This window comes from Pleurodeles waltl, chromosome 11 (assembly GCF_031143425.1).
Source record: "Pleurodeles waltl isolate 20211129_DDA chromosome 11, aPleWal1.hap1.20221129, whole genome shotgun sequence".
Taxonomy (NCBI): Eukaryota; Metazoa; Chordata; class Amphibia; order Caudata; family Salamandridae; genus Pleurodeles; species Pleurodeles waltl.
In genome coordinates this window covers 747,033,025-747,057,396 of record NC_090450.1, presented here as the reverse complement: position 1 = coordinate 747,057,396, position 24,372 = coordinate 747,033,025, and the positions used below count along the sequence as shown (strand labels likewise).

Sequence of the window (24,372 nt, the reverse complement as noted above, 5' to 3'; positions counted from 1 at the left end):
TGCCCTTGAAGTGTGGAGGTACTTGCATTCTGTATGATGAGGTAGCTGGCTGCGTGCTTGTGACATCAACACTATGGGACATATTTAAGAGCCCCTAGCACCATTTTTGCACCACCATAGCATCATTATTTTTACGCTAAGGTGGGGCTAAAGTGGCTTTTCTGACATGCTTTATTTACACAGTGGCCCAATGCATGCATTGCGCCACTTTGTAACCCCTTGTGCCACATTATGCTTGCGCCAGGCATAATGTATGTGAGGGGGATTTCCGGCACTAGAATGCCTGCAACAATGGTGCAGTGAAATTTAAAAGATTTAAATTTGCCATTTTTGGTGTAATTTTCAATGCCTGCTCGGAGCAGGCATTAAAATGACGTTTCCATAGTAACCTATGGGCCTTCTGGCACTTTGCTGCACTAGAGTCAACATTTTTGACGTTAGTGAAGCAAAGCACCACATTAGCATCAAAGATTTTGACACTAATATGCTAATGACCGCCATGGTGTGCCGTATCATGAATATGGTGCAACAATGGTGTAGTTAGGTGCCGGTAGGGGAGCGCAAGAAAAGTGGCATTTCCTAGCTGATGCGCCACTTTTTCTTAAATATGGGCCTGTGATTCCAAAGTGGACAGCCACATGCCCACTTCAGGAGCTTCCCCACACTACATGCGGTCACTCACTAATCCTTAAAACAATCACTTGTGGGTCACTGCGGCATGAAATGCCGCACTCACAAGTAATCTGTGGGTACACTGAACAGTTGTGATATACACAATAGGGTACATTCATAGGGTGCTTTACGTGCAGTAATCCCTTCCAGTGCTGGAACTGGAAAAAATACTCTGTGAGCCATACATTCGCAGTCATGGTGTGGCATCTTTTAGGAGGTTGAGTCACGAGGGTGAATTCATGAAAAGCAGAGTCTGACAGTCAAATTATACATTGATTTTTTTAAAAGCAATTCAGCAACGAAATTGGCAACAAGGGCAAACGTGATAGTAAATCTGTTCTCGTTCACATAATTTATCACAAAGCACTGCACTTTAAACTATTTTATGGAATTAAGACACCTGCTACAAATATCTATGTGGCCAGCAATTTTTAGGGCATGGTAATGGTAAGATCACTCTGGTGCAATTGGAGATCTGTGTTTTGACTCATAAATTAAATTAGGGGGTTTAAGTGCCTATTGCTAAGCACATCGTGTACAGTGCAGATCATAGGTTTGTATATGAGGAGAAGGGCTAAGTGGGTTACTGTTTTTGACAAAGATCGTTTTTGTTGCTTTCATCAGTTGCAAACTTTTCATTTAGCACAACGAGCTGTGACCCGACCTCAAGGAGCTGCTTACAAACTGTAAGGCGCAGGGCTGGAACACTAATGTTTTTTCACAATCTGTCATTAATGTAAGGTTTCAAAAATGGTTTGGGTAGTAATAAAGCTTTAGTAGTACAGACAATCGCAGTCAAGGTGTTATATTTAAATTCCTGGCTTTGCGTTTGTTCTAACCAACACTCTTAACATATAATATCTACCAGTAAGGACGAAATGGGGCACACACCCTGTAACTCCCATTGTCTTATATAATATTTACTGTACATTGATTTACACACTTGTCTGATTTATTGTCTCTGTATGATGTGTATGTGTAATGTAAAGTGATCTAACACCCTCCATTGCAGTGGTTACTGCTCTAAAAGAATTAAATAAAAAATAAATTAGTCAGTGCTATTCAAGTCACCACTTGTGTAATTACATATACAAACAGATACATCTGACATTCTTACAGTGCATGCTTATCTCTCACATTCAGGGGCTGAACAAAGTCAGAAACCTGCCACCAAATTACAGTTTCTCTTAAGTACATGTGAAGCGATAACAAGCTGTGTGTCTTTGTCTCCTTCCATTGCATTGACAGCTAGTTGATAGGCTCCAGATAGCGCCCAGCTATGAGGATACTGGAACAAAAGCAGGGCGAATGGCATTTAAATCAGGCCTTTCTTTTGGTCCCAGTTGGAAATGAAAATAAGAAAGCCCCTTCGCCACCTGCAGGCTGCTGCTTGCAATGAAAAGCAGACAATATATGGGGCTTTTGAATATGTCCTGGTATCAGCCATTTGTGCAGAGACCAATTCAGTAAATTTCACTGGGGGCTGCCTGCTCCCTGATCGAGCTCAACAATAGCAGCTGGATCCGGGATCCAGCTGGTTTACCCTCAGTTGCTGCACTAATTGCCTGCCATTGAAAGAGAAAAATTGTTTCCAAAGGGAAGGCGCTTGGGACTGAAGTGTCAGTGCTACACCCTTATGAATTTGGTGTTCAAAATAGCGCAACCGATAAGTTGAGCGATGCAATAAAAACGATTACATTATACAAAACACTTGTTATGAAAGAGTTTACAAGTAATAAGATTTTATTGATTCACAGAGCTTCCATATTCATAGTACGATAATCAGAGATAGTGACAAAAATTCAGTGTGTGTCTTAAATGATAAAAAGACAAGAAAATATGGAACTTTGACAGACCAACATTGTACAGAAAACTTAAGAATGTATGGGGGAGAGTTGTTGGTATGAAGTCTGCACATAGTAAGGGCATCAATATGACAGAAGATCAGATTTATCGCTTGTCCGTTTTTACTGGCCCATTTTGCTGTATGTGTGTGTGTGTGTGTGCATGTATATATATAGCTCATCCCTGCATACCTTTATTCCTATACCTTTGCAATAGCCTCTGCTCCACCGCAATAGCTCACAAGCCTTTTCAAATCCCTCTGTATCACTTCAGTGGCCCCGTTATTAGAACCCAGAGGCCACCAGGTGGCCCTTGCCCCAACACCGCCACACAGAGACCGACAAAGACTGTCTGTTATTTCATTAGTAGGAGTTTATTTACAACAATGGGATTAAACACACACAGTTAAATTTCAATTAAACATTAAGGGGGTCATTCTGACCCTGGCGGTAAAATCCACCAGGGCCAACGACCGCGGGAGCACCGCCAACAGGCTGGCGGTGCTCCCATGGGCATTCTGACCGCGGCGGTACAGCCGCAGTCAGAAACGGGAAACCGGCGGTGTACCGCCGGTGTCCCACTGGTTTCCCGCTGCCCTGGGGAATCCTCCATGGCGGCGCAGCTTGCTGCGCCGCCATGGGGATTCCGACCCCCATACCGCCATCCTGTTCCTGGCGGTTTTGGCCGCCGGGAACAGAATGGCGGTATGGGGTGTCATGGGGCCCCTGGGGGCCCCTGCAGTGCCCATGCCAATGGCATGGGAACTGCAGGGGCCCCCGTAACAGGGCCCCACAAAGATTTTCAGTGTCTGCCATGCAGACACTGAAAATTGTGACGGGTGCAACTGCACCCGTCGCACCCCTTCCACTCCGTCGGCTCTATTCGGAGCCGGCATCCTCATGGAAGGGTGTTTCCCGCTGGGCTGGCGGGCGGCCTTCTGGCGGTCGCCCGCCAGCCCAGCGGGAAACCCAGAATACCCGCGGCGGTCTTTTGACCGCGCAGCGGTATTCTGGCGGTCCCTGCCAGGCCGGAGGCTTCCGCCGCCGGCCGGGGTCAGAATGACCCCCTAAATGTATAACATTTCAATAAAATACTTCAATCAATCAAGTCATAAATCTTGCTAACACCCTGACATCTGAAAGGATCCCTCCGCGTCCCGAACTTCCATTGGACCACACCGGTGAACCGTAATTCACCTCTATCCCTGGGGGGTAGGGTGTTCCCCACACCTAACCGTCCCTTGTCCTCGTGCTCCAGGTTCCGCCCCCTCCCCAAACCCCCAAGCTGGTGTGTACATCCGCAGGTTGGTTCAGGACTGCAGGATCCTACCTTTGGTGTTATCCAGGGGACCCTGCCTTGGGGAACCCTCTGTAACTTAGGGTGACTTTAGTATCTCTTCTCCCGCCACAAGGGCGACCAGGGGTCCAGAGGTCCTTCGTCCTCCCCACCCCCAAACAAGCTGTGAGAAAAAGCCCTAATGTCCGCGATGAAATGGTCCGTGCCCGCATCAGATAAATGCACCCCATCTCTATGAAAGATGTCTGCACCTTTTAGCAGTCTGTGTGGGATATTCTATCAGCAGCCTGGCCCAGGACACAACCTTGACATTTCCGCATTAAGTCAACGTGCAAACACATTCATGGTCCTAGATTTAGTGTTCATGCCCCAGTTGTGACGGGGTACCATATGCGACCACGCAATGGCAGTGTTCGGGAATTCCTTGAATAACAGGGTGATTTCCGTTAAAATCTCTTCTCTGAGAGCTTCGCGCCCCAATCGAACCAGGTCATTTCCACCTATATGTATGACGATGAGGTCTGGGAACTGGAGTCCCTCGCACCCTTTCGCCATCTTCACCAGTTGCTGCCGCTGAGTGACTCCTAGTCCACGAATCCCACACCACCGAAAGGCCACGTCACAAATTGCCGCCAGCTTAGGCTTATGGAGCAGTTGCAAACTGTAGGCCGCCAACCGGACAAAGGAGTGCCCGAGCACCCAAACCACATTAGATGGCATAATACAGAAATGAAAGAAACCAGCATGAGTAACCAGCACCTAAAGGATCAAAAAACAGGCATGTGTATCACTTATCATTGCAACTCAGGCCTGATGTAACGTTTATAGAAATGGGATGACCATCTACCAATTGTCTTCACTTCTCCAGGTGACATCCCAGCACCAGCCGCTAGGGTAGCCACCCCAATCTGTAATGAATGCGGTGAGTAACCCTGTGAATCTACCCCAGAAGCCTCTAGTGCCGCTGTCATTACTGCTGAGAACTGGTACCGTGATAAGCACTCCACGTTCTTGTGAATAAACAAAGCTGGGGCCCCAGAGGCTGGGTGAGGAAAGGCCGGGTCCTTACTGGGTGGGGCACTTAAGTACCCACCCATCGGATGCGGTGCCAGCGACGAGGAAATGATGTGGCCCGCGTGACCCCTGTAGCAAGCACTTCCGCCCTCCCACCTCGTGAGGTGAGAGGACGGAAGTGCCCAAAGCCAGCCAACGCACGACTAGTGCGCAGGGCTCGGGCCACAGTGGCCCCGTGATCTAAGAGCGCGCCCCGCCATTTGGGGGGGCCCTCGACCATTCTCTTATGGCCCCAGCATGTCTTCACTGGTCTCTGTACCTATTCAAGATCCGCTATGTTTCTTCTGAGGTGACTACATTGCTCCAATGGTCCAGGGCAGCACATCAATTCAAAGGCATCTACACCCCATTAATGACTCCTGCCGGCCTTCCAATTTCTTTGTCAATGTGGCTGTTTTTAAATGAAGCTAATGTTATCATTTGTTCTAATTTCTCTAAATACTACAATAGAATGTTCAAACCACTTGAACATACTATTTTGACATACTCTCCAGGTGCAGATAGTGGTTCGTGTTGGGGCTGGTCTATAAATCCAATGCTGGGAAACCGTTACAAAGGAATATGTGAAGACAGTACTAAAGCTCTCAGGAGCCATGACTTGAAGAAGCAGTCCAAACTATCAAACATGTGTTGACTAAGGCTCACAGTGTACACATTCTTTTACTAAGTGTATGGATGTACGGATCATTTAATTACAAGTAGGGGACTGTTGAATGATAATGATTGGATTCCTTTCTCTAAGCACTAAGAATAGGAATAAAAAACTGGATTTTTTAAATTTCAAGAGAAAAAGAGGTTATTGGAACAGCGATGAAGTGTTGCATTACTTGTGTGCTATATATTGCCACTGGGATTCAGAGCTTAGCTTCAGGGATGGACATCTCAGAGGACTGCTACATGTATGCAGAGCCAGGCCTCCAGGGAAGGACAATTGAGGGGATTACCGCAGGGATGCAGAGATTTGCTCAAAGGAGGGACACCTCCTGGGGTTACAGAGCCTGTCGGACATCTCAGGGAATGGCCAGAGGGATGCCAAGCTTCACTTCAGGGATGGAAAAGTCACGGGATACAGAGCTTTGTTTCAGTGATGAACAGCTCAGGAGATTGCCACAGGGATGCAGAGCCTTGACTCCAATGATCAACACCTCAGAGGATTGTCATAGGGATGCAGAGCTTTGCTCCAGGGATGGACAGTTCAGTGAATTGCCAAGGGAATGCGGGCCTTTGCTTCAGCGATAGACAGTTCAGAGAATTGCCACAGAGATAAATAGCTTTGCATCCAGGGATGGATGTGAAAGTCAGAAAACTGGCACAGGCAGACAGCACTTCACTCTCGGGGATGGACAGGTTGTGGGATAGCTTCAGAGATACAGGTTTTCACCACCGAGGATCATGGGGTTGTCACAAGAATAGCTAGTTTAACTTTTCGTAATGGATGAACAGTTCAAGAGGACATTGTCTCACAGATGCCTAAATCTTCACAATCAGGACTTGGTACTGCATGGGGTTCTTACTCGGATGCAGCACTTGAACTCCAAGGACAACAAGTTGAGGGCTTGCTGTGGAGATATAAATACTTTGCCTCAAATGATCTTCGATTTAGGGGACGCTTGTGGGCCTCCCCTTCACAACCCTGGATAAGCAGATAAAGGAATTGTCACAGGCACATGGTAACCTTAATATGAGATGGGGAATTCAGGTGATTGTCATGAGAGGACTGAACTTCAACATTGAAGGATATTAGTTTATAGGATAATTACAGAGGTGCAGTGCTTCACCACCAGGGATGGGTGGTTTAAGAGTGTGTCATGGGTGTCAAAAGCATGACTTCCTGACAGAGATCGATAGCCCGGCAAATAATCAAGGTGCTACATAGTCTCCTCTTCAGAGGTGACTCAAGCAGAGGATTGTTCCAGTTACACTGCGATCATGCCCCAGGGACTAGTGGAGGAAAGTAAAAAAATTATGATGGGTGGAATACTTGAATTAATATCAGCCGCTGGTCATTACTTGGACCACATTCCTATCCATTGTTTTTTTGCACACCAAGGCACCTTAGACAGGAATCAGCCATATGCAAATAAGCCTTTGTGCTGCCGCCAGAGACAGGCGTATCAGAGCCTAGTCACAAGCAGTTGCAGCTTGGATCCAGAGGACTCTGGGACTTTTTACAGACATACAGAGCTGCACGGTTTAGAGGAAGCTTTATTCCTAGAAATGGAGAGATCAGAAGATTTCACAGAGCAGTTCACCTCTAGGGCTGAAGGACTCAGAGGGTCGCCACAGTGAAGCCGAGCCTGTCATCTGTGGAGGAGGGATAGCTGGGATAGCTTTGTGGATCTAATAGCCTTATCCTCTAAGACACAATGGATCAAAGAAGAAGTAAATGGAGGCACAGCCATCATACCCAGATATCTGATGGCTCAGGGAATCAGCGAGGTGGGGCAGTTCACAAAGTCACAAAAATAAGCTGTAAACAGCAGCTACGCTTAGAAGGCAAATGAGCACGTCTTGGTAATTTACACACATTTCGGTGTGCAGTCTGTGAAAATGTACAAAGAAATCTAAGTAATTCATGAAGTAAGTCATCGCTCACAGGCTCGGCTCGCACAACATGCATTTTGCATAACTTGTGCTTGTACGGAGCGCCACGTCTGGGCTCCTCAAGGCTTTTTGAGTAATACTAACGTCTGAGTCCCTTTGGTACACCCATTCTGGTCACGGCTGGCCGTAGCACATGGGCATGTGACTGCTCACTTGCACCTCAAGCAATTGACTTGCAGCAAAGTCGATTCCAACACATTTCTTTAAAATACGAGATGAGTGGAAAAAATATATGCGGCATTTACTCCTTTGTGGTTGTTCTCCTAGTATTTGTTCTATATCAGACCTCTCCTTGGAAATACACATTTTGTACCAGCAGATATGGTCATTTACATGCTCCACCACTTATTGCACCCACCATATGGATTCTAGTCTCGTCATGCGTTGTGCAAATTGCTCAAGTGCCAAGTCACAAATGCATTACACAGACATCTGCACACACATCGCCCATTAATTTAGCTTGGTCAGTCATGCACTGGGTGTGTGGTGCAAGAGGAACCACTGCACATCCGAAAATTCAAAATAATGTCCTTATTCTTCCATATAGTTTATCCGTTGTAGCATCCGCAAAAGTGTTCAATGTGAAGACAGCCTACACGTGTTTCGTCGTAATAACGACTTTTTCAAGGCTTACTGATATAGTGTATGGTACTCAATATATGTCATTTATGCCACGATCTATTATTCAGAGAGAGGAATCCTTTTGTGTGTGAAGATACTTCATGTTAAATTCGTAGGTGCAATTTAGAATTAAATCAATGGTTGCATCCAGACCATAATAAGTCCATACATCGGTCTGTGTACGCCTCATGTATTTCCTCTGTGTATTTTGTTGTAATTTTAGTTCTCGTTTGTGAACTGGGCCTAGTGAATATATCACTTTATCTGGCAATGTTCCACGGTTGTCTTGCCTGTGATTTACCAGCTCTTTGTGAGAGAGAAGCTTTCCCTGATACTAGCATATCTGAGCTAGTAAGGCATGACTTAAAACAATAGGCATTGGTTCTGAGGCCCAGTCACTCTTCTGTGTGACATAGATTACCCTTCTGTTATCTGTGCCCTGATTGGTGTGTGTGAGGTAAGTTTTCATTACTGCTGTCTGTGCTGTACGTGCTCTGTGTGGAGAATACTTAATCCTCTATTCTTCTCTATTGGAACAGTAATGCTTGTGTTGGGTAAGGAGCCACTGCTTTTGCTTGGGTAGTTTGCTTGTGTGGGAGGAATGTTTGTATTGCTGTTCCCCTTACCAGTTATGGAAGGTAGCAATACTTCTACAAGCCCTGTACTGCACTTGCCTGTGCTGTCTTTGTTATGTATGCGGGGTGTTTGAGCTGCTGTTGTCTGCACAGTAGCTGTGCTTTGTGAGGAATTCTTGCCCTGCTGCTTCCTGGGCTGTTGCACTGCCTGATGACGCTCACAGTGCAGCAGTCTGTTTGGTACTTGTTATGTCAGAGGATGCTTGAAATGCTACAGCTTGCGTTGTACGTGCTCTGTCTGAGGACACCTGCACCACTCTTGCTGTTTGTATGGTATATATTCTATGTGAGAGAAGCTTGCATTTTCTTTACAGTACCTATTTTGTCTGAGCATACTAGTAGCATTGCCGCCTGTGCTGTGCTTGTTGTGCTGAGGACATCTTCCCTGCTGCTGTCTCTGCAGCACCTGTTCCACATGATGTTGCGCTGTGCTGCAGCAGCCTGTGCTGCACGTCGCACTGCTGCTGTCTGTGCTCTGTGGCTCTCTGTAATGAGGATGCTTGTACCGCTACAATCCATTCTGTACCAGTAATGTTTGTGTTAGGTAGGTATTTGCTGCGGTTTCCTGTTCTGTACCTTTTTCTGTGTTTACAGGAAGCTTGCTCTGCTGTAGTTGTTGCTCACGTTTATGAGTTTGGGAAGACAGTTGAGCTGATTTCTGTGCTTAACTTATTCTCTTTGAAGTATGCTTTTACTGCTGCTGTTTGTACTGTGCGTGTCGCTTGTAAAGAATCTGGCACTGCCTTTGTGTGTCCTGTACCTCTTGTTTCTGAGGATACTTGCAGTGCTGCTGCCTGGACTTTACTTAAATTGTCTGACGAGCCTTACTTTGCTGTTGTACAGCAATAGCTCTATGTGAGGGAAACGTGTCCCAATACTGTCTGCACTGTCCAATTTCTGTTTAAGGATATTTGCACTTCTCCTCTTTGTACACTATTTATATATACCTGCCCATGTATGTTTCCAATGATGTCCAATTATGCCTTTTCTGTCTGAGGATGCTTGCACCCAGTGGCGGCCGGCAGCTTTAGGAGGGAGGGGGGCGGGAGGGATACACACAAACACACACACACACACTCATTCTATTACACACAGACATGCACGCACGCACATCCATTAACAACACTCATACCATTCAAACATGCACGCACCAAACATTCATTTTAAAAGATCGCACACACTCATTCTTTCACACACGCACGCACGCACATCCATTAACAACACTCATAACACTCAAACATGCACGCTGGCACCAAACATTCAATTTAAAACATCACACACATACACACACACTTACCTTCAGCCTCCAGGTCCCAGGAGGGTTTGGACTGCTGCCTTCCCTCATTGGCTGGCCTTAGGTCAGCCAATGAGGGAAGGCAGCAGTCCCAGCCTCGTCACAGTGTGGGATGGGGTCAGTAAGACTGCTGATTCCACCCCACTCTGTGACGAAGTGTCACTGATTGACACTCGCCCTCGGCACTTTAGGGCTTAACCCTGAGGCGTCCAGGGAGAGTGTCAATTGGTGACGCTTTCCTCGTCCCCCAGGGGAGGGCCTTGAGGCCCTTTTGCTGAGCCGAGGAGGTCACGCCCATAGGAGCTGTGACCTCCTCAGCCCAGCAAAATTCAGTTCAGGCAGCCAGGAGTCTGCGCAAATCGCGCATGTCTGCTCTTGGCTGCCTGAGCTGAACATGGAGAGTGTCTGTAAGGCTGACCTTTGTTCAGCCTGACAGACACTCTACATGAGGGGCAAAAGGTGGGGGGGGTGCCCCCCCACCCCAAAGGACGGGCCGACACTGCTTGCACCGCTGATATCAATGTTGTAGCTGTTCTGTCTGAGTATGGTTGGATTGCTGACCTGAACGAAGCTTGCACTGCTTTAGCTTGTGCTGCACATGGGCTGTTTTACTGCTGCTCTCTGAGAGGCATCCCTCGTTTGCAAGGGAAGCTATTGTCTGTGCTATGTCGGTTGTGTCTAAGGTTGCTTACAACACTGCTGTTATTGTCCTGTGTGAAAGAAGGTTGCGCTGCTGTTGCCTAAGTTACACATGTTTTTATTCTATGTTATAAGTACTGCTGCTGCCTGCGCTGTACATGTTCTAATAAAGGTTGATTGCACTGCTGTCGGTGTTGTACCTGCACTGTGTGAAAGAATCTTGAACTGCTGCTGCCTGTGCTGTAAATATTCTATTTGAGGTTACATGCACTGCTGCTGCCGGTGTTGTGCCTCTTCCGTGTGAAAGAATCTTGAACTGCTGCAGCCTGTGCGTTAGATGTTCTATTCCATGTTACCTGCACTGCTGCTGCCAGTGTTGCACCTGTTCTATGTGAGGAAAGCTTTCATTGCTGTGGTCTGTGTTGTACCTGTTTTGTCTAATGTCGCTCACAATACTACTTTTCTTGTCCTGTAGTAAAATACATTTGCCCTGCTGTTGTCTGTATTGTATATATTCTATTTGAGGTTACTTGCACTGCTGTTGGTGTTGTGCCTGTTCTGTGTGGAAGAAGCGTGCAATGTCTCTGCCTGCGCTTTAAATGTTCTATCCTGTAGTATTTGCACTTCTGCTGGTGGTGTTGTAGCTATTCTATGCAAGGAAAGCTTGCATTGCTGTTGTCTGTGCTGTTCGTTTCTGTCTAATGTTGTTTATAATACGGCAGTTCTTTTCCTGTGTTAAAAGTTAAAGAAGCTTGAGTTGTTGCTGCTTGTGTTATAGAAGCTCTATCCTATGTTACCTGTACTGTTGCTGCCCGTGCTGCACGTATTCTATTTGAGTAAAGCTTGCACTGCTGTTGTCTGTGCTGTACATATTCTATTTGAGGTTATATGCACTGCTGCTGGTGTTGTGCCTATTCTGTGTGAAGGAAGCTTTTACTGCTGTTGCCTCTGAACTACATATTCTATTCTGTGTTACTTGCACTACTGCTTCAGGTGTTGTACCTGTTCTATGTGAGTGAAGCTTGTATTGCTGTTGTCTGTGCTGTTTCTGTCCTGTCTAAGGTTGCTTGCAATACTTCTGTTCTTGTCCTGCATGAAAGAATCTTGCACTGCTTTTGTCTGTGCTATATATGTTCTAATTGAGGTTTCTAGCACTGCTGCTGCCTGCGCTATAGATGTTCTGTTCTATGTTACTTGCACTGCTGCTTCTGGTGTTGTACATGTTCTATGTGAGAGAAGCCTGTATTGCTGTTCTCTGTGCTGATTTTGTTTTGTCTAAGGTTGCTTTCATACTGCTGTTCTGGTTGGTGTGACTGAAGCTTGCTTTGATGTTGCCTCTGATGTACATGTTCTATTGGAGGTTACTTTCACTGCTGCTGTTTGTGTTGTACCTGTCCTATGTAAGAGAAGCTTTTATTGCTGTTGTATGTGCTGTTTCTGTTCTGTCTAAGGTTGCTCTTAATACTGCTGTACTTGTCCTGTGTGAAACAAGCTTACACTGCTGTTGTCTATGTATATTCTATTTGAGGTTATATGCACTGCTGCTGCTGGTGTTGTGCCTGTTCTGTATGAAAGAAGCTTGCTCTGCTGCTGCCTGTGCTTTTGATGTTCTATTCTATGTTACTTGGACTGCTGCTTACGGTGTTGTACCTGTTCTATGTAAGAGAAGCCTGTATTGCTGTTGTCTATGCTGTTTCTGTTCTGTCTAAGGTTGCTTGCAATACTTCTGTTCTTGTCCTGCATGAAAAAATCTTGCACTGCTGTTGTCTGTGCTATACATGTTCTAATTGAGGTTGCTTGCATTGCTGCTGCCTGCACTATAGATGTTATGTTCTATGTTATGTGCACTGCTGCTTCTGGTGTTGTACATGTTCTATGTGAGAGAAACCTGTATTGCTGTTGTCTGTGCTGATTTTGTTTTGTCTAAGGTTGCTTTCATACTGCTGTTCTTGTTGGTGTGACTGAAGCTTGCTTTGATGTTGCCTCTGATGTACATGTTCTGTTGGAGGTTACTTGCACTGCTGCTGTTTGTGTTGTACCTGTTCTATGTGAGGAAGGCTTGCATTGCTGTTGTCTTTGCTGTTTTTGTTCTGTATAAGGTTGCTTGCAAAACTGCTGTTCTTGTCCCATGTGAGGAAGCTTGCACTGCTGCTGCCTGTGCTACACATAATTTATTTGGGGTTACTTGCACTGCTGCCGGTGTTGTGCCTGTTCCTTGTGAAAGAAGCTTCACTGCAGCTGCCTGTGCAACAGGTGTTCTATTCTACGTTACTTGCACTGCTGTGTTCTGTCGAAAGTTCTTTAAAATATTTATTTTCTTCTTACCTGTGAAAGAAGCTTGCACTGCTGTTGTCTGTGATGTACATATTCTATTTGATGTTACTTGCACTGCTATTGGTGTGGTACCTGTTCTATGTGAAAAAAGCTTGCATTGCTGCTGCATGTACTATAGATGTACTTTTCTATGTTTCACATGTTATTTGTACTGCTGCTTCCAATGTTGTGTATGTGAGAGAAGCTTGTAATGCTGTTGTCTGTGCTGTTTTTGTTCTGTCTAAGGTTGCTTGCAATACTACTGTTCTTGTCCTGTGTGAAAGAAGCTTGCACTGCTGCTGCCCGTAATGTAAACATTCAATTCTATGTTACATGCACTGTTGCTTCCGGTGTTATAACCATTCTATGTGAGAGACGCTTTCATTGCTGTTGTCTGTGCCGTACATATTTTATTTGAGGTTACTTGCACTGCTGTCGGTGTTGTACTTGTTTTATGTGAAAGAAGCTTGCACTGCTGCTGCATTCTGTGTTACTTGAACTGCTACATCTGGTGTTGTACCTATTCTATGTGAGAGAAGCTTGCATTGCTGTTGTCTGTGCTGTTTTCTGTTCGAAGGTTGCTTACAATACTGCTGTTTTTGCCCCATGTGAAAGAAGCTTGTACTGCTGTTGCCTCTGATGTACATGTTCTATTGGAGGTTAGTGGCACTGCTGTTGTTTGGTTTGTACCTGTTCTTTCTGAGGGAAGCTTGCACAGCTGAGTTGTTTCTGGTTAAAGTTGCTTACAGCACTGCTGTTCTTGCCCTGTGTAAGGGAAGCTTGCACTCCACCGGCCCTTTAACTTATGGTAAATGAACGATATCAGATTTGAATCCTGCATAACTGAAAAGTGCAACTACAGTAACACAAAGGACGCCCCCAAGGCACTTGGGCGCACCAAGAAATTGTTTAGAGAAAACTTCTTAATAGTTTAAAATCACAGTTGCCTCTCACATCCAGGCAAAGGTGCCTTTGACTGCGTAGTACAGCTGCCACTGGTACCAGTGAATTAAAATGCAGTGAAAATGTAGATTGACTCAGTCCTGCCAGAACCCAATCTGCGAGGAAAAAACCCTCGCTGATTTGCTATTATCATTTCCAATAACACGCCGCAGGGCTCCCGCCTGATTATAGTAAAGTGCCTTTCAGCGAGGCAAAGGAAAAGCTTTTTGCCGAACCCAAAAGCCTCGCAACAGCCTATTTACTGGGATTATGTCCCCCCACGTTGTGTCCATCACATAGATCGTCACACTGAGACCCGAGAACTTCCAGCTGCTCGTATGTGTGCGCGCGCGATCGCTCGTGTTTCGTGCCTAAGGCCCGGGCCTAGAAATCAGTAGCAACTTTCTTATTTTACAGCCATTGTCATGCTTTTTCGAAATGTGAATTAACCCACCTATTTTACAAAAAAATGCAGGACACTCTTGGGGGCACGGTATTTGTTGGTAACAAGTAAAATCTGACACGCTCGGAATGTTTTTTTCATTGTTGGAATACATTATTGCATTTCAAGTAGGTGTGAGGTGATTCTGGAAAGGTGCATCCTGCCCTGTCTGTGCTCTGGAGCTCTACACTGCATAAGTCCTGGAGAGGTGCGGTGACAGTGAGACTGCAACACAGCGTCCCAAAAGCTGAACACAAGTCTTTCGAACGTATGTACTATGCACAGGATTGGGATAAGGTGTAGCGTGTGAACTGCAAAAATGGTGAAGGTGTAGTCTACATTTCCAATCCCAGCTCACCCACGTGGTAGTATCGTGTGCTTGTGGGCACATCACTTCCTTCGTCAGTGTTTCGCTGTCCTTACTTGCCTCCATGGAAAGTGGTAATGGCTAGTATTGCAAGCTTTATATAAACATTCAATACATTTTAAAAAATGGGCTTTTGGGTTTTATGAACGCTTAAAATAGATCACTTTAAATATGATCTCTCTCTGTCACTGACACAAAGCTACTGTGAAGAACGAAACGTGATGCAACGTTTGCACCAAAAAACAAATACTTCCCGCGTCCGGGTCTCCTTTCATGTGTTCAGAGAGGGCAGGTATTGATCTGACCACCATATTTTGTCTATTGGAAGAACTTCGTTTGATTCTATCTCGATGTTAATCCAGGATGGCGTGCATCAAATTCACTTTAAAGTCTAGTTAACAACCAATGAAAACCAGGTGAATAGGGCAGTAAAGCTGTGGAATAGGAACCAAACTGCTTCCATCGGATGAAAGCCAAGAAGCTGGTACTGCCTGTACATGAAACATTCAAAAGGTGATTGGCGGAATGCTTGCAACAAGTCTAGCCACTGGCAATCCTTCGGGGTAGCATTCCAACCAATCCTTCTTATGACCTCCCCTGCCACCACAGATTTAATCCAATCATATGCAAATCATCTTCAATCTCCTCCCATAGCAACAATCAAGACAGAATTGTCAGGCCAGGTTTTTCCCAAACCGGAACACAAGCAACCCCAGACTGGTTTACTCTGATTGGGGCTCATCAGTCAGGTGTAGCTTTGTTCCTGTGGCACACTGAGCAAGGGGCCTACATATGGGCATACTTGCCACTTAGGACGTCACACAAAGCACACAAAAGTTGATGGCTGAAATGATTGCAACAAGTCTAACCACTGGCAATCTCTCGGGGTAACATCCCAGCCCACGGTTCTTTTCTCGCCGTGCCTCTTCAGTTTGGACCCAGCCATATACAAATCGGTCTTGACCCTGCTCCATTTAGGAAGCATTCCAGTCGGAACTGCCAGGCCAGGTCCTCTCTCAAGTGGAACACAAGCAATCCGAAGACCAGGTTTGCCCTGTTTGGGGCTTATCAGTTGGGTGTAGCTTGGTTCGAGTGGCACAGTGAATAAGGAACACATGTCTGGGCATACTCTTGCCACTTGGGGAGTTGCATCATCTTTTGTGTGTTTGATGTACCAGCTGTACATGTGCTGTGCTATATAACTAGACTTTTTTGGGGGTCTTCTTTTAAACTTTATATAGTGTGAACACAATCCATGGGCATTGGAGTGCTTTACATGGGTACCAGTTATATTACACAAACCATATCCATTTTTTAATTTTAGGCACAGGGAGATTAACTGTTTTAACCAGAATCACATAATGGTAAGGCTATGCCAGGGCTTGAGCCTGGTTCGCCAGTTGCCATGATGCTACATGTTGATAACAACTTTGCACGCTGACAGTCTGGCACCTTCTGTGAACACCAGACTGACACCAAATGTGACTGTTAAGAAAAGGACCCCGGGTATTCAGGAAATGTGTTTAAAAAAGGAAACTCTTTTTACAAGTGGCACTGGTGCCGCCTTTGCGCCAGCTGCTTTTCCTTCTTCTCTAGTACTGCTGCTGCTTGTGCTGAAGCATATGAGACAGAGAGAGCAGACAAGGGCGGTTTGCAGACGCTTTCTGCTGACGAGGAAGTCATTGGGAGATTTTAACTTCAGGGAGACAAGCTATCCAATGCTGATGAAAGCTTGCTAGGAAGAAAGGGGAAGAAGAGGAGGGAGAAGCAGCACTCACCTTAGAGCCTTCAATTCTGCTCTTGTCAGGTGGTGTGCTAAGGTCAGCAGTGCCAGCAGTGCTCAGATCATTGCAGTGATCAATGTGTAAAATAATAAGTGCCAGGGTTCAAGATATTTCTCAGGAGGCTACTTGCACCGCTTATGGCCCCTGTGATCCCTGTCAAACACCAGTACCAGTGACAACTATATTCCATTACAGCCCCAGTCCCACAAATGTGATAATTTGGACTGCTCTATGTGGCCCAAAGCCATAAGAACTGCATGAGCACCTTGGCAGTATAATTATTTTTTGTTGTATATTGAATTTTTGAACACTTTGCTCATATGCTTTTTAAAAAACAAAATGTATGCCAGCACCACTATGTTGAGGCGCTTCATAAATATGTACCTGTGCCATGAAATAAGTGCCAGTGCCGAGCACCAGCAAACACCTGCACAAATTAAGCACTGGTACAATGTCTACTTGGATGTTGCCCATTGAGCATAGACTGCAAGTACTCCTCTTTGACACAATGAACAGAAGCACCATCAAATCATTTGTGTGCTCATATTCAAATTATTCTACAACTCTTGTAGAAGTAGAGATTTCTGTATTACAATTGTTGTGCAACCTGGTTACCCTACCACCCATTTGTAACTGGTCAGCTGGAATTTCTACGAAGAAAACTGTTCACAAGATCCTTAACCCAGCAAAAAAGGCTCACCAGTGTGCACCTAGCCAGTTCTGGGTCTCATTGCAGTCTTTACCTCATCCCACGTCCAACTACAAGTTTCTTCGACTGGCTGAAACGAGGATTGGTGTGCACTTGTGAAGTTCTTCCATCCTACTTCATGAGGTGTTCTTTTTTAAACTTTGTACACTTTCTGAAATTCACGATATCTGCAAAGTCTTAAGAACAGATGCAAGCAAACGCTTACTTAATTAGCCTGAGAATTTTCAATTTTTTTTTTATTTGAACATTTTACAGCAAAATATTTGTCCTTAGGTGAAGTTGTTCAAGTTTGCCAAAGTACATAAAATTTGCAATTTTATTATTTGCAAATGGTGTGCAATTCACCAACAAAACTGAAGTCTAAAATACCCCCTGCCTGAAATCCTTACAGAGCTCTTCACCACTGCGCATGACCCCATCCCCTTTATTTTACGGTCACACTATCTGTTTTATCTTATCGTGGTATGGCAGGCACTATATTAAGGCCAGTGTTAGGAGCTGCCTCGAGAGGGCGCCAGTCTGCAGCAAAAGGGCCTAAAGCGGACTTAGTGGTATCTGTAAGTGAGTTATAACACGGTAAAATGTATTTTGCCTGAGACTCAAAAGAATCTGTGCAATTGAGGTGCACGGAAGAAGAACAAGAAGTATAGATAATGGTTTCGATTTTACACCTGCTTTAATTTCTTCTGAGTTGTCAAACTGAGATAATTGTGGTCCAGCGTATTCCAAGAAGGGTAAGAACCCAATTCTCGATCAGGAATGTAGTCTAAACTCTAACACTATTTGACCCATGCACAGATGCTCCCTTGGTATGTCTTTGGTTTGTTTGTCACAGACCCAGGTTTGGGGCTCGTCTTCCTTCTCTGACGTGCCATAAACACAACACATAGTACAATAGCTTACATTATAATGTGAATGTTAATTGTGAAAAGGAATCTTCCATAGACATTTGCTACATGAATACAGAGGCAAAGCTAAGATGGCTAAGTGGGGTTATGCAGCCCCCGTGGATCTGAGTGGATCCTAATTACCACATATTTAAATCTCACTAAGCCTCTCATCCTTCCAAGGAGTGCTACAGAGTTGTGTAACAGAGAAAGTAGCTATGTAAGTGCCATGAAGCCGCAAAAGCTGAGCTAGCAAGTGCTGCATAGAAATGCAAGTGAATTAAGCTATTAGATAACCCTGCAGCATCTTCTTTAAATGTGTCCTTTTCTGTTTTTTCTCAGTGGGGATCTCACCAGTTACTTGGTATACCCACCAAAGAACAGGACCATCCAGGCAGCTGAAGGGGTTGGGGCACGAGAGACCTCCCAAATCAATGGCTGCGTGAAGGAGCGTGATGAAACAAAACTCAGCCGCCACAGGACACGCAGGTGAGACAACTGCTGAAAAAGGCACAATGGGCCACACTTGCAAAACATTTTGTTGAATTTCAGGAGTAAGTCACACCTATTCACAGAAGTGACTTTGGGAATCGCCCCAACCTGTTTGTGAGGGAAATGTCTTCATCATTTCTTGAAGGGGTTCTAATACTCAGGCCTCCTTCATGTAATGACGGTCAATGGAGAGCATCCCTGTTCTGGTTATAACTAGGGTGGTTCAGGTAAGAAGGGTGGTTCAGGTAAGAAGGGTGGTTCGGGTAAGAAGGGTGGTTCAGGTAAGAAGGTGCAAGACAGAGATAGCCAGGCTGTGCATATCTCAGAACGAGATGGTTTTACTTCCAGTTGAGAAGGTTGTTGTTCAGGATAGAGTAGGCATAGTTCAAGAAGCTTATTTTCTTCCTGCACATAAAATCTACAAAAAAACTGTTGCGAGCAGCCATTTCCACCACTACCCAAAAAATGTACGCTTCCTCCAATTCCTCTAGGGAAGTATTTTCGACAGTCAGAGATCTTCATCTTGCAAAGTAGTTGCCCCTCAGCCATCAGCTGCACTTTGTATCTCGTGGCTTCACGTTTTTTCAGACACAACTTATACAATGAAATGTACTTTTAAAGATACTTGGTTAGTTCAAGTTAGTCCTTAACTTTAAAAATATAAGTGCCAGAGCCTAAGTAATTCCACTGCTACTGCCACCCCCACAAATCCAGACACTTCTCGAGAATGACAGTGGCAGAATTAGCTACTAACCAACACATTTAAAATAGTGTGGCACTTTGACTTTTTTCAGGTGAAACCAAGCAGGAGGGATGGCCTGGAAGTGCGATTTTTATTATTTTGTAATACATTGAATTGCTAACCTCTCGTGCTGTGCTAAAAACATAAACCGAGGGGACCACCATGTGGGGCACGTTCATAAACATACGCAGTGTTTCAGAATAAGTGCTGCCAAGCACCGGCAAACACAGGCACAAATTAAGCTCCAGGTGAATCAGATGAATGTGCCATTTTCCCCTTTAACTCTGTTGCCACTACTTTTACATTATCTGAGTTCTCGTCACTCACTTTAGACACACTGGAAACTTTACTGTTCAGGACAAAATCAGGTTCGCCTTTAGATACTTGACAACCTGATATACTTCATAAGGTTGCACTGGTGGTCACTAATTTTACTACATTTGTATGACTTGTCCATTTATGGAAGTTACAGTTAAGGATGATTGGACAAAGACCTTGGTTGCCCCATTGTTCCCAACAATTACTAGCCTATCCTCTCCTACCTTTACCAGCAAAATATATTTGATTAACACGTTATTACTCAGTTACCTCATATCTACTCCCAGGAAATGTTGTGTTCCTCTGAGTCAGGTTTTGTCTACTTGGTAGTACTGAATATGCTCTACTTGTTGTGGCTGATGAGTTTAGAATGCTCATGAAGTAGGGCGACTCTTATGCCCAAATTATGCTTCATCTGTCCAAAGCATTTAATACAGTATCCTACTCAGTTGTACTTACCCATCTTGCTGCTGGTGGTGTACAGGAAATGCTTGGCCTGGTTTTCACCTTTCTTTAAGCAACCCTCCCAAGCCCTGCATTCCTACCTTTTGCTCGGAGTTTCATCCCTTGGCCTTGGGTTTTTTGAGGGGTGTGTGTCTGTAATTCGCGTTACGTGCCTTTTTGTTCATTTACAAAATGTTTTGCGAAAATTATGCAAAATTACCTGAAATGCAAACATGGGAGTTAGCGCTATGTTTCAGTGTGAAATGCAAATTCACGTCCATTTTGGATGCAAGGGCACACTTCTTGCAAAAAAAATTCAAAAAACAAGCATCAACATAGGTCGCATTGCTCCTGCGCTCTTGTGCTATGATCTTGTTGCAAACACAATGTACATATTGACATTATTTCAGAAATTTTGCATAACAAGCAGAACACAAATTTCTCGAAATTATGTGAATTACGCTGTCGTAGCTGAAATAACAGCCAGGCCTAGTCACACTATGCTCAGAGCTGAGCCCCTTTCGTTTCAACATTTACGCACTGAGCTCCATACTTTTAAAACAATTGCATCTCCTCGCTCATTAAGGGCCATATTTATACTTTTTGACGCAAAACTGCGCTAACGCAGTTTTGCGTCAAAAAAATTAGCGCCGGCTTACGCCATTCTGAAGCGCCATGCGGGCGCTGTATTTATTCAATGACGTTAGCCGGCGTTAGCCGGCGTTAGCCGCCGGCGCTGCCTGGTGTGCGTGAAAAAAATGACGTACACCAGGCAGCGCCGGCGTAGGGGAATATGGAGCTTGGGCGCCAAAAAATGGGGCAAGTCAGGCTGAGGCAAATTTTTCACCTCAACCCGATTTGCGCCATTTTTTTCGACTCCCAACCCCCATTGAAATGACTCCTGTCTTAGCAAAGACAGGAGTCATGCCCCCTTGCCCAATGGCCATGCCCAGGGGACTTATGTCCCCTGGGCATGGTCATTGGGCATAGTGGCATTTAGGGGGGCACAAATCAGGCCCCCCTATGCCACAAAAAAATATTAAAAAAAATACTTACCTGAACTTACCTTAATGTCCCTGGGATGGGTCCCTCCAGCCTTGGGCGTCCTCCTGGGGTGGGCAAGGGTGACAGGGGGTGTCCCTGGGGGCCTGGGAGGGCACCTCAGGGCTCCTTCCGAACCCACAGGTCCCTTAACGCCTGCCCTGACCAGGCGCTAAAAAACGGCGCAAAAGCGGCTGGACGTCATTTTTTTTGACCCGCCCACTCCCGGGCGTGAATTTTGCCCGGGAGTGTAAATACGGCGCACATGCCTCGGAGTCAATTTTTTAGACGGGAACGCCTACCTTGCATATCATTAACGCAAAGTAGGTGTCCACGCTCAAAAAAATGACGCAAACTCCATGGACTTTGGCGCTAGACGCGTCTAACGCCAAAGTATAAATATGGAGTTAGTTTTGCGTCGGAATTGCGTAAAAAAAAATGACCCTAAATTTGTTCATATCTGTGGCCTATCTTTGATGTCATAGGCGGACAATACTCAGTGCTAGGGCTCAGATTTACTTTCACATATCTTTATCTGAAATGGCCAGTTTGACGAATTCCAGTAGGCTGAAGCTTAACTCTGATAAAACAGAGATCTTGGGAATGGGCAGCTCTTTTTCGAAGCAAACCTCAGCATGTTGGCCATCCAAGCAAGGTTCTGCCCCAACTCACCGTGACACTATCAACAATCTAGATTTTTCGGCTCAACTCTTACTTTTTCAGTTCAAATACAAAGGATTGAATCAAAATGCGTAAGACCAGGATAGCAGGTTGTGTTTTCTCCTATCAGGGCTCGAAACTATGGAATACTCTCCCTTTCACTCTTAGCAAGGAAAGCTGATTTTTTATGGTCCATAAAAAAACAAAAAAGTATCTATTTCCATCTGATAGTAGTTCTTTTCTGTTATTCTCTTTGGATTCTGCTTAGCACCATGCCATCCTTCTCAATCAATCAATCAATCAGTCAAGGTAGGTGGGCTGCTTTACAAGGGTAGCTCAATGTTGGGTGACAGTAAGTCAGATTTACGTGAGTGCAGATTTAATTAGAGTGGTTGCAGTTCAGCACAGGGCCTGTGTTGCTGAGGAAATCAGGGGCGTAGCTTCCATTGGTGCAGCAGGTGCAGTGGCACTTGGGCACATAGGATTGAGGAGCCTACTGAATCCTGTTTGTTGCTGTATTTTATCATTCAGACCGCAGCCGTGAGGCCCATTTGCTTCCTGGCACTAGGGTCCATGACACACTGGCTACGCTACTGAGGTGAAGGCCAGTTATCACAGGATAGCATATTTTCTTTGACTGTAGCTACTTAGTTTAGCCTTTCAGAAAGTTAAATGAGTTGCTGGTAAGTGTTCGACTTCAGTCGACAAACCCTGTCATCTTTGTAGTGTCCGGACACAAACGTGGATACATTGCACTAGAGAACGCCAAACATTAAAAGCATTTGGTTAGGAGGGTTGTAGTTCACATTTCACACTTGAACAATTCCCAGACGAGTTTGAAATGCTTGTCGCAATCACACCAGGATCACACCAGTGTCCAGGTTCGGACGCCCTTCAATTTTGCTTTCTGCTTTCCACAGTGGAGAGCCCCGAGATTAAATTGCACTTCGAGGTATGCAAATGATGTTGTTTTTATTTATCGCAAGTCCTCGGCTGGATCTGCTCAGTGGATATACTGTACAATGGCTCTTTTCCAAGGCATTCTATCTTTGCACTTTGCCACTTTCAAATTAACAATTACAATTATTTTGTAAAATAAATCAGAAATGCCTTGAGCGGCCTGGGATCCTTTTAGTTCTGCTTAGCCAGAGAAAATGTAAATAAGTCGGGCTGAAAAAATAGGTCAAAGCTTTTATGCGATGCATACCTGTAAAAACAACAAGCATTAAAAAGCCAAATGGGTTTTGCTGTATTGTTCACATACAGGCATACACTGATAGAGATCACATGTGGATGCATATATACAGACTGAGCAACACACATAGACATCCATGCACCTACAGATCTACATAATTACACACGTTGACATGCACAGAGAGCCCCACACATACCAGTACCAGTGACCATGGACCTTTCAGCACCTATGGAATGAGCCCGCCAGAAATTGCATGTCACCTGCACACATTCTAACAGACATGGATGCACCATTGCACACACACCAATACTCAGAGGCTCTCTCACTCACAGAAACACGCACACACACAAGCACACATGCACAAAACACGCACATCCATACATACAATCACACACAACACAAAAATAGCAAGCAAGCAGGCTTACATGGATGGCCAGGTTTATGGACAGAGAGATGCATGGACAGATGGGTGCAGGCTTTGTGTACACCTCCGCCCTGATTTTGAGGAAGGTTTTAATGGTAATTCTGTCACAAGTCAGCAGGGTTCCCTTCTCCATAACCTGCTACTCTACATTGAGGTGCCTTTGGGTTCAACATTGTGGGGGTTTAAGTGCTGCCAGAACTGGTGGCAGACCAGCAACTCAACCTAGTGTAACTGGTCTCACACTATTTTTGCCACTGTATGAGCAATGAAAGAATACCACAGAAACTGTGGCAGCCTTCCACTAAAGCAAAATTGATTATGACTCTTTAACACACACCGGAATACACGGCATATTGGGGAATCGTGAAATCTTGGTAATGACAATATTTTCCTCTTTGCAGATACAATCCTATTGCACACGATTCTAGTGGCAATCCCGCCACCCATCATTGACATCATAACATTTTTGCTGGAGGTTTCCCCATTGCAGAAACCAGGGGTGGTTTCTCCATTAGGGCTCAGGGGCTGCGCCCCCACTGAAATTCCTACACATTACTGCTGAAACATTAATTAGATAAATTTATTTAGAAATACGTTCATATCTCTAAACAAATAGGTGTATTTAAGTCTAGGCTGTCTGTCCCAGGCTGCCTGCCCTGCCTCACTCTGAAACTGGAGACAGGAGCCAAGCAGTAAATCAAATTTCTGCTATGTGATGCATGATGTAGAACACACCGTTCTCAAGCCCTTCAGTGCCATTGTAGTCTATGGTGGTATGTACTGTAGGCCATCACGGTTTTGGGCATCAGAGTCTCCATCCCTGCATGAGGGCAGCCGCGTGCCATTTATAGGCATAGATCCCACACATTAGAGTTTATGCAAGTACGTGTAACTTCGTGCTTTGTCCTTGGTAATGATCACTGTTATAATGC

The 24,372-nt window shown here is 45.0% G+C and overlaps 1 protein-coding gene across 2 annotated transcripts in view; it reads left to right on the top strand.

Annotated features, from left to right (window-relative positions):
• Positions 1–24,372, top strand: part of SRRM4 (serine/arginine repetitive matrix 4) — a 248,649-nt gene that overhangs the window by 104,161 nt on the left and 120,116 nt on the right. For both annotated transcript variants that reach the window (XM_069214474.1, XM_069214473.1), the window contains exon 2: positions 18,467–18,613. In XM_069214474.1, coding sequence (XP_069070575.1) covers positions 18,467–18,613 — 147 coding nt within the window. The remainder of the gene's footprint in view (positions 1–18,466; positions 18,614–24,372) is intronic.